At 41.0% G+C, this 11,478-nt stretch overlaps 1 protein-coding gene across 1 annotated transcript in view; it reads right to left on the bottom strand.

Moving 5' to 3' along the window:
- Positions 1–5,306: 5,306 nt before the first annotated feature.
- Positions 5,307–11,478, bottom strand: part of MCOLN2 (mucolipin 2) — a 73,138-nt gene continuing 66,966 nt past the window's right edge. Inside the window, exons 12-14 of the mRNA XM_011956116.1 lie at positions 11,099–11,305; positions 9,294–9,415; positions 5,307–6,456 (exon numbers count right to left, since the gene is read on the bottom strand). Of these exons, the coding sequence (XP_011811506.1) occupies positions 6,420–6,456; positions 9,294–9,415; positions 11,099–11,305 (366 nt within the window). The 3' untranslated portion in view covers positions 5,307–6,419. The remainder of the gene's footprint in view (positions 6,457–9,293; positions 9,416–11,098; positions 11,306–11,478) is intronic.

Here is an 11,478-nt window from a genome sequence, read left to right as displayed (position 1 = left end):
TCAGGCACAATGTGGGAACCTTGATCAATATCACCAAACACAGAAGTTTAATCTCCATCTTTGTAAGGCAGGAAGTGGCTCCACAGCCACTTATTTGTGAGGACAGAGGAAAACGGTGCACCCAAATGCCTGTTAAAAAGCAAATGCATGAAAAGACGTGGCAGAAACTTAAATGTATATCACTAAGTGAAAGAAGGCTCTCTGGAGAGGTGACATACTATAGGATTTCAACTATATGACATTCTGGAAAAGGAAAAACTACAGGGACAGTAAAAAGACCAGTGGTTGCCAGGAGTTCAGGTGTGGGGTGGTGGTGAGGGAGGAATGGCTAGGCAGAGGAGAGGATTTGTAGGGCAGTGGAGTGACTCTGTATGATACTATAATGGTGGATACATGTTATACATGTGTCCAAATCCAGAGTGTACAACACCAAGAATGACCGTAATGTAAACTACGGACTTTGGGTGGTAATGATGTGCCAGTGCAGCTTCATTGGTTGGATTGTAGCTAACATACCACTCTGGTGTGGGATGATGATAATGGCAGAGGCTGTGCACATGTGTGGGCAGGAGGGATATGAGAACTCTCTGTACCTGCCTCTCAATTTTGCTGTAAACCAAAAATTGCTCTTTAAAAGGTCCTTTTTTTCAAAAAGCAATTCCAATTCAGGTTCATGCTTTTCTTTTATTAAATGTATTAAATTTAAAAGTACATTCCTGGGTTCCTAGCCTTTTTTTAAAAAAACCATGCTTTAATCATTGAGTTATATAATCCTATCATCAAGATTAGCTACATAACTTGTGCGGCCTACTGAAAAACGAAAACGTGGGGCCCCTTGTTCAAGAAATATTAAGAATTTCAAGACTGATGGAGGACCATTAAGCCAAGCACAAGGTTCTTTGAGAATGTGTGGATTACACAGCCACAAAGCTGGCTCTGCATATCAGCAGTATCCAGAGCCTGGAACATCTCAAGTGCAAGAAGGAAAAGTAGAGGTACTCAGTCAACACCTGCATCAAGACTCAGGACCAGCGGTTTCTTGTTCCTGTTCCTCTTGTCCTTCCTCAAGTGCCTGATACCAGAATGCTGTGCTTAGGGTTTAGCCTGTAAGGTCCTCATCACTCCTCATGCAAGAGCTACTTCATGCATGCTTTACAAACTGTGTGAAATTCTAGCTATTTGGTAGAGAAAGACTCAACCTCATTGCAATATAGTAGGCTACCCTCATCCACTTTCTGTGGTTTCAGTTACTAGAGATCAACCACGGTCTGAAAATATTGAATGGAAAATTCCAGAAATAAATACTTGATAAGCTTTAAATTGCTTGCCATTCGGGGTGGTGTCATGAAATCTCCTGTGTCCCATCCCATCCATCCTGGCACGTGCATCCTCCCTTTGCCCAGTGTGTCCACGCTGAGATGCTCCTCATCCATTAGTCATCAACATCGTCTGCTTCTGACATCAAACTGTTGAAATCACCATGGCTCAATGATCTGGGACCCCCTTCTGACGTATCATTGGAAGGTCAGTAGTGGCCTAACGTTACATCACAATGCCTGTGTCACCCACCTCACTTCATCACATACACGTTTTATCATTTCACATCATAAGAAGGGTGAATACAGTATAGTAAGATATTCTGTGAGACCACATTCTTATAACTTTTATTACAGTATAGTGTTGTTATAATTGTTCTATTTTATTAATGCAGTATATTATTATAATTGTTCTATTTTATTATCATTAATACAGTATATTGTTATTATAATTGTTCTATTTTATTGTTATTGTTGTTAACCTCTTACTGTGCCTGATTTATAAATTACACTTTATCATAGGTATGTATGTATAGGAAAAAACACAATATATAAAGGTTGAGTATCCCTTATCCAAAATGCTTGGGACCAGAAGTGTTCCAGCTTTTGGATTTTTCAGCTTTTGGAATATTAACATCTATATAATGAGATATCTTGGGGGTGGGATCCAAGTCTAAACATGAAATTCATTTATGTTTCATATATACCTTGTATACATAGCTTAAAGGTAATTTCATACAATATTTTAAATAATTTCATGTATGAAACAAAGTTTTGACTGCAACCCATCACATGATGTCAGCTGTGAAGCTTTCCACTTGTGGAGTCATGTCAGCAAAAGTTTCAGATTTTGGAGCATTTCAGCTTTTGGATTTTCTAATTAGGGATGCTCAACCTGTATGGGATGCAGTACTGTTTGGGGTTTTGGGCCGCTACTGGGGGTCCTGAAACATATTCTCTGTGAACGAGCAGGGACTACATGGTTAAAATGTTCAAACTTCAAGTGAAGCAAAGCAAAATAAAATTTGTCCAAGTTGCAAGAAAATAAAGATGGAACTAGCAGTAAAATGAGGTCTATTCATCTAATGTTACTGCAATATGTGGCTATCACAAGTGAATTGTTCAGGTATCTGGAATCATACCTGTAAGCATCACAGCTCTTGATATTGTCAGGAAACAACTCTGTGGCCAAGACCATGGTGGTAGTTTATTGAATATACCTTCCCAATGACTTTAGAAAGGCCCCTGAACATCAATACCGTGCTGGACTATTTTTACATGAAGGTCCACAGGGACAAGAGGGTGACTGGCTACTCCTAGATTAAAAGGCTGGGCTGTTGTGCTTTTCGTAAACCCAAGATTCCAAGCCTGGGTTTCCACTGGATCAGTGTACCCTTCTTACAATTGTTGGAGTGTAGGTCCTCAGCAGGAGTAAGAGACAGTGCTTCGAATCACACGAAGAGCTTTTCCTAACTACTCTCTCTCACTCTTTTGCATTCACCACTTTGAATCATCAATGGGTTGAGAAGCAAGTGGGCCTGCATTTCATACATTCTGACAAGTTTGGTTAAGGGGGTAGTCCTAGTAGAGGACTGAGGGTCTTACCGGGGTGAAGGACTGAGGCTTTGTGACAGCTTGTGCACCTCCTGGACCTTTTCTCTTCCATCAGGACTGACAGCTGTGTCCCAGCCGTTTAGGCTGCTTCTCCTTGCTGCTCCTGTATAGCTAGGTGTGAGCTTCTTAGAACTGAACTGATCATTGCTTCCAGGACAGGGCTAGATGGGGGACTTTTGCACACTAAAAGTTCTAATTAGAACAAAGTCCACCAGAAGTGTGTGGTGAGCTCATTATAAAATAAAAATCTTCCTGGCTGGCCCAGATGAATAGATTTGTACATTTGTAGACCACGTTAGTAAGACATTTTTTTTTGAAGAGCTAATAGTCACTGAGCATTTAGGAGTCACGCCCTATTCTATGTACTTTACATTTGACTCATTTAATCCTCATAATCCCCCCATTTTATGGATGAGGAAATCGATGCATGGTGTGACCTATCCAAGGAGACTTGGGTAGCAGTAGGAAGAGGACAGCTGAGGCAGACAGGTTGCAGAAGCAAAGTTGTGTCTGCATTATTCCATGGTCCTATGGAAACTATTGCAAACATGGTAGAGAATAAAAAGGAAATAACAGCTCAGGAATGAATTCAATACCAGGTTCTGCATAAATTATGCGACTTAAGTGCCAGTCTTGGTTGAGGTTTATCATCACTTAGAGGAAGAAAGCAACTTGTTCAGGGTCTTTAAGTTAGGTTAACCTGGAATATTAACTCAAGTCTGTCTAGATGGCTCTTATGCCCACACTCTCTACTCCCAGCCCAAGTGAAAAAGCTTTAAAATGTTGCATACGGTTTTGACTGTGTCACCACAAGCCAAGCAGTTAAATTCAAGGGTTGGAGATCCCAGAATGAAACCAGTAGGCAGAAAGAATGTGTCTCCTAACTTTCACAGGGAACTCTCTAAGTGGAGGCCTGTGATAAGAGAGAAAATGATTTATCCCAGATGCATCTATTAGCAGAATTATGAGACAACATTGTTCAATAAAATCCAAATAGACAATACAGTTGGTAAAGTGACACTTGTTTAACATTAAAAAGGGAGAAAACCATGTTTCTATAGATGTGAACTAACCCTGAAAAACATTTTTCTTTCTATAACTGTTTTGTCCAGCTGGAGGGAAAAGAAATAAAAGAAAACATGAAAGCCAATAGAAGAATAATATGAGCATGAAAACCCATCATTAATCTTCTATTCAAATAGCAGTCACAGCTGCAGAATAAGTGAAAGGGTTTTTTTCTTTTTTCCTGAGACGGAGTCTTGCTTTGTCACCCAGACTAGAGTGCAGTGGCGGGATCTTGGCTCACTGCAACCTCCGCCTCCCGGATTCAAGCGATTTTCCTGCCTCAGCCTCCTGAGTATCTGGGAATACAAGCGCCTGCCATCACACCCAGCTAATTTTTGTATTTTTAGTAGAGACGGGGTTTCACCATGTTAATAGCAATTCTTGGGCCGGGCGTGGTGGCTCACATCTGTAATCCCAACACTTTGGCAGGCCACGGCAGGTGGATCACAAGGTCAGGAGATCAAGACCATTCGGGCCAGTATGGTGAAACCCCATCTCTACTAAAAAAAATACAAAAATTAGCCAGGTGTGGTGGCACATGCCAGCATGGCATGCACTCCAGCATGGCAACAGCGCAAGAATCTGTCTAAAAAAATAAATAAATAAAAAGAAAAAAAAATAGCAATTCTTTTCAGAGACAAAACTAAGTATATGACAATATACTCAGAAGTTAACAAGTGGTCAAATTACGTCTCTGATTCAGGCAAATGACCCCAGAACCACCAGTTTAATGGTGTCTTAGTTTAAAAATCAAACATAACTCTTCACATATTTTGTAAAAAAGAAAGTTTAAAATGATAATTTTAGCAAAGTATCCTGTGTGTAGACATGAATCATCTACTCTCTTAATAACTTTAATGGTATTAATTGCATGATTTTCCCTGCCTAGATTTGGTGCAGGCATATGAAGATGGAGTTAGAGCAAGGAGGGGGAAGGTGACATGAGAAGGAAAATTGGGTAGGGGATTGTGGGGAGGGCGACTGAGGCCAAGGAGAAAGAGGAAGAGCCCTGGAAGGAGGGTGGGTCCTGCTTAATTCAAATTCTCCTCTTCACCAGTAACTTTAAAATAGTTGACCACTGAGATAGCTCAAGTATGAAATAAGTCTATGCCTGAAGTGATCTTCATCTCTCAAGCTATCATCGTAAATATTTATTGAATAACTTCTATATCCTAGCCCCTGTGTGTCCTTCACTGCTTTTAAGCAATTGGGAAATCCCTTTTGGAGACCAAGTGCTTAAGACAGATGTGATCTGAATGTTTCACTAGGTAGTTGTTTAGAGACAATGCATAAAATAGTAAGAGTGCCATATGGAATGATAAAAATAAATTTATTTAGAGAAAATATACCATATTTCTTTGCTAGACAAAGGTAAACGACCAACACAGCAGAGTTCAACTATTAAAATGAGTGACCACAGATATAGGTCACTTCCACACGTCATGTGTGTACAGCCGACCATTAGCACAAGTGACGAGGCAGACAAATGATTCCATTTCTTATTCATCCCACTGGCTATGCCAACAGTTGCTGCATATCATGCTGAAGAAAAACCCACAGGAAAACAGGCCAAGAAATGTCCACTGCATGAGCATGAGGTCTTTTTGTTGATTTAAGGGTGATCTTTTTTTTTTTTTTTTGAGACAGGGTCTCAGTCTGTTACCCAGGCTGGAGTGTAATGGCATGATCACGGCTCATGGCGTCCTCTACCTCCAGGGCTCAGGTGATCCTCCCACTTCAGCTTCCCAAGTAGCTGGGACTACAGATGCCTGCCATCATGCCCAGCTAATTTTTGTATTTTTTGTAGAGATGGGTTTTTGCCATGTTGCGCAGGCTGGTCTCAAGTTCCTGAGCTCAAGTGGTCTGCCTGCCTAGGCCTCCCAAAGTGCTGGGATTACAGGTGTGAGTCACTGTGCCAGGCCAAGGGTGATCTTTAAATAGCTTAGTAGTTCTCCAGCTTGGACTCTCTAGATTGGTACTGCGACCAACTTCATTTCTATACAGACCATGAATTAACAAATGTCTTCAAACCAGGAATCACCTTTAAAACAAACCCTTATTTGACAATAAACACACATATTTAAATACATGGCTTTAAAGACTATTTTGCACACTCTGAAATGTGATCTTTTTCCATTCTGAGATCATGTCATAAATTAACAGACTAATAGAGAATTTTATTATCACTGTTCAATTGCACTAATTCCCAGTAGTAGCCTGTGGTCTATTCTTTATCATTCAAGTTTATAAAAAGTAAAGCTGGAATTTCAGTCATGGCCAGCTGGCTAACCATTAGTCCTCTTTCCCACTCTACAAGTAAATAAGAGAGTCATTTTGGAACTGCTGGTCCAAGTCATTTGGGGTTCCTCTGTCCAGCTGCTGGATAAGGATGCCTGAACTTTAATCATCTTTAGCAGAAGAACTTTAGTTAATAGGTATCAAGTGATCATCACTTCTTTTCCTATAACAGAAAGGGAACGAAGAAAAGAGAAAAGACAGAATAATTTAAAATCTTTGAGGAGCAGTAGGAATACTCTATATTCTAGGCCCACATAGATTATGGACATGTTGAGTGAAACATATAAGAGGATGAAAAATTAAGACAGGCAAGGTGTTCTGATTATTTACCAACGTTCAGAATAAATAAGTAAACAAATAAAGAAGGGCAATGTCCACTGTTTGAGGTTTGAGCAGATGCTTCTGGAAACACTGTGAGGAGTCACCTGTCTCTTAAGAACTTCTATGCCCCCAGGGAGGTGAACATCGCACACTGGGACCTGTTGAGGGGTGGGGGGAAAGGGGAGGGAAAGCATTAGGACAAATACCTAATGTATGCAGAGCTGAAAACCTAGATGATGGGTTGATAGGTGCAGCAAACCACCATGGCGCATGTATACCTATGTAACCTGCACATTCAGCACATGTATCCCAGAACTTAAAGTAAAATTTTAAAAAAGAAAAACATATGTCACATTCACATTTATGTTTTACTCAATAAATATATTAGTTTGTTTCTGGAAAAAAAAAAAAAGAACCTCTGTGTCCCTTCGCTAACAAGGCCTTATCAATTACTAGAACAGTCAATTTTCCTCCTTCACTGCAACAGAGGAAGGTAAAGGTTAACTCTGCGTCTCTTCAACCAAGCATCTCTCTCCAAAGAACCACATCACTTTAGAACTGGAAGAGGTTTCAGAGGTCATCTGATCCATCCAAGAGGTTTAGGAGAGGTCACAGGACACACTTGGTTAATGGCAGTGTCCAAAATGAAAACCCAGGTGTTCTGATGCTCAGGCTACAGGCTCTGTCAAAAACTCAAAGGAGAATCAAATGTGTGCTGGTTGTTGGACTGCTTTGTTGAAGAGTGACCACAGCCATGCTCTGCAGGAAGCAGCATTGGGATAGCAGGTATCACCTGTCATGGTATCACCAGACAGAAACCAATCTTTGCAGAGCTGAATCTTTATGTTCATCTTTAGCCTCCATTCACAGCCTTCCTCAATTTTAGTCCATTCTCCTGTTCCTAGCTTTTATTTTATTTTTTAAGAGTCAGGGTCTCACTACATTGCCCATGCTGGTCTCAAAATCCTGGGTTCAAGCGATCCTTCTGCCCTGGCCTCTCAAAGTGCTGGCATTACAGGCATGAGCCACTGTAACCAGCCCCATTCCTAGCTTTTAAACACATCAAGCTATACTTAATTTTAGATGGAGTCAAAGCCATCACTTGTTCTCAAGGCCCCATTACAATCCATTTCCTTCCATCAGGGCCTAGGCCCTTCATTCACTCTGCAGGGTCCATAAGAGCACCCTGGGATCTAGGCTTTGGTCTGATGATTCCACTGAAATTGCTATAGCTGACTTCACTCGGGATCACCGTTTGGCCAAACATAGTTACAGCTACCTGTCTTTATTTTTTGATATCCTCTTTTTCAAAACTTTCATCATCCTAGTTCTTCAATTGATCTCCTTGGTAGATTCTCTTGTTCCCTCAAATTCTTTCACTCTTCATGAGGGGCAGACCCTCCGTCTCACCATGCATCTTCTCAACAACCCTCAGCATACCTTAGGGCAAACAGTCTGCTGCTGTTGCTCCTTGCGTCTCACCACTCACACCCAATCTTGCCCAAACATCTTGGAGTCCACGCCTTAAATCTTTCACTTGTTCCATAGGGCTGCATGATGAAACATTTAACAACCTCCCAGGACTTTGTGTGGCACAAACCAAGGTCCGAACACCAAAGACCTATCATTTACTTTTTAGAATTCATGACTACATTTTCCAATGAAGTTTTTCCCCCTTATAGTAAAAAAGAGATTTTGAGAGACTTTCCTTATACATGGTGCCTCTTAGGAGGCAGCTGCCTATTAAGAAAATTAATTTCCTTTATCCCAGCTTTCATAGCGACAATTTAATGCTCTGAGAAAAAAAAGGTGTGATTCTGAAAACAACTCTTCTCAGATCTCATTTTCTATTTACCAGACATTCTCTGGATCTGCTCAATCATATCATTGTAAGTCCCAAGATGCTGTATGAATTGATTAACAGAAAAATGCATCCTGTGGTTTTAAATAGCAATTATATTCTCCTAGCTTCCTTCAGGAATTTGGGTTAGAGAGTCCTTCCAAAAAGAAAAAACATGTGTAGAGTATACTTTTAGTTACAAACTGGCACCCCTGACTTCAGATGAAAGCAAACACAGGCACATTAAAAAAAATTTGTCTTCACATGACCCCATTCTAGTCCACAAATCACTATGTAATATGCTTTGTCCACTGAAGTCTAGAGCATTTCCCTACACGTCCTGACGAACAGCAGGCAAAGCACAGCAGGGCAAGGAAGAGCTACCGGTGTTTTACTGCTAAGCAAGCACTTGGACGGCCTCCTCGCAAAGAGGTTTCCTGCTCTGATCAAGAAAGGTTGCTTGTACCACATACTGTGAAAAGGGAAAACGACTCTGACATTCCCAGAGTTCCACCTCTAAAAATAAGAGCTTTGACCTCTTACTTGGTCCACTTAACAGTTCAGCCTCTTGACTTTAAGGACATAATTTATGCCTTCTCTTAAGAGTTTCATAGTATTCCTAAGAGATTCCAATCACGTCATGTAGCTTTCTACATAACCCTGTTTTAGAAGAAATAATTCATTTCTAAAGCCAATTTCAGTGGGAGGAAAGAAAAGAAAGGTGAATTATTTCCCATGATAAGCTGATCTCTGAATGTAATGGTAGTCTTGGAGGGGCTCTTTCTTAAGGCAACAGAGCAGCCCATCTCAGGAACATGGCGAATGAACATGATACTGACCTCCTCCGACAGCAGATGCAGGACAGGAAGGCTGAGGACTCTTTCTGATACTCTTCTTTGCTACTGCATTCCTTCAGGAATTCCTGCAAATCCGTTTCAGGAAACCCATTCTGTTGGAATTTCTTTAGAAAGTATACAATGTTGTTACCTTATTTATAAAGCATGAGAAATTGCTCTTTTGTCAACAAACCAAGTCCACCTTTGCTAAAATAAAACTCTCCCACATTGCTAGCTCAGATCCAAGAACTGATGTTAACAATGATGAATCAATCTGTCAGTCCCAGAATACCAAGCCAGGGCCACTGTGGGAACAGAGAACAATCCAAACAAAAACTTCAGAAAGAAAGCAGAGGAGAGCCAGGGAGAGGTTTGTCAAAAAAAAAAAAAAACGGTAATGAAGGAAATAATCAAAAGTCAAATGTTTAGTCTGGGTACGATGGCTCATGCCTGTAATCCCAGCACTTTGGGAGGCCAAGGAGGATCACTTGAGCCCAGGAGTTTGAGACCAGCCTGGGCAAGATGGTGAGACCCATCTCTATAAAAAATACAAAAATTATCTGGCCATGGTGGTGTGCACCTGTAGTCCCAGCTACTCTGGAGGCTGAGGCAGGAGGATCGACTGAGCCCAGGACTTGGAGGCTATAATGAGGTAGGATCATACCACTGTCCTCCAGCTTGGCCAACAGAGCAAGACCCTCTCTCTTTAAAAAAAAAAAAAAAAAAGTCTAAATCTTTAATGCTAACAGCAAGACTAGATAAGACCTCCCACTACACACACACATCGGCAATGTAGACTCTGCTTGGGAAATAATCATTATTTCCTCTACTTTTATGGAAGTTGGTCACCTAGTGGAACAGAAGACAGATTTTTTCCAAGCAGACACAAAGACTCCCTCCCTTCATGCTTAATGAGACAACTCACTTTAACATTGAGGCTTGGCCCCCACCATGCAGGGACACTGCCACAGCAAAGACATGAACCTCTGTGGCAGGAGTGTGCACCTCTTCCTTCTCCATGCAAGCCCTGATGTGAGAGCCAACTACCATCCCCACCTGAACATTTACTTATCTGCCCACACGCTCAAAAGGTAATGGAATGGCTTTCTTCTGCATTATTCTGAGAAAGTGGTTAAGCAGAAAACAGCCCTGACAAAGGCACTGGCATGGCACCCCTGGTTTTTCAGTCACTGACCCTGAAAGCAGGATTTTCTAAGCATGACCATCTGCTGTGAAGAACGTACCAGCACCCAAGGAAGTGAACTTCCTTCAAGTCACAAATCAGTTAAATGGGCCCAGTTTGAAAGGATACAGAATCCATCAGGTAGCTTAAGAAAGTAGGAAGCTAAACAGTCACAAAAGCATTAGTTTTCATAATTTAAAGGAAGCCTGCACCATGCCAGTAGCTGTATTATCCAGTGTGATTTGTAGCAATATCTGAGAGTTGTCAGGATGCCGGTCACCTCTCATCCCTGAAACTTATGACTCAATCCTAAGTTCCAGGCAGCCACACTGGCAGGTATAATCCGTCAGGGCTAAGACCAGCAGCCCAACTACCTGACTTACCCCATTCAACCCATCCTGACCCCATTTCCCTTTGCTTTCCCACCACCCCTCCAAACCAATCCACCCTGCTGTGGGTAACAGGGACAATGTCCTAAAACTCATCTCCAGTGTCTAAAAAGTTTGTCCACAAAACCTCAAAATCTGAACTGTAATATTTTAAGTTTTTAAAATGTGGTATTTTCCTATAATCTATACAGAATTTGCAGTGATTTTTTTGGCTGCAAATATTGATAATTACTTACCTTAATGGTGTCATAAGAATCTGTAATAAGTGCAATAAAAAGGCTGAGAATCATATATATGAAAAGGCTGATGAAGGAATATAAATACAGACGACTGAACAGCCACACCAAGATGCTCTTCTGCTGGATTTGGGCAAAGGTTGCAAACATGTCATCACCGTTGACCAGAGAAAACAAACACTCAGCAACTGTGTTCAGATTTTCAAACTGTAGGGGGAGATAAAAATTAGTTTCTGAAATAGAGTATTCTAAAAAGCAGAGGGTATCTAGTTACCTTGTTTTGTTAACATTGTTTTTGTCATTCGTAATAGTGGTAACTTACTTATATTAAGATGCTAGAACACCATGAGAAGTAGGAAAACATTATTCAAAAACCCCCT

This window comes from Colobus angolensis, unplaced genomic scaffold (genome assembly GCF_000951035.1).
Source record: "Colobus angolensis palliatus isolate OR3802 unplaced genomic scaffold, Cang.pa_1.0 Scaffold41, whole genome shotgun sequence".
Classification (NCBI taxonomy): domain Eukaryota; kingdom Metazoa; phylum Chordata; class Mammalia; order Primates; family Cercopithecidae; genus Colobus; species Colobus angolensis.
This window is presented reverse-complemented; position numbering and strand designations above follow the sequence as displayed.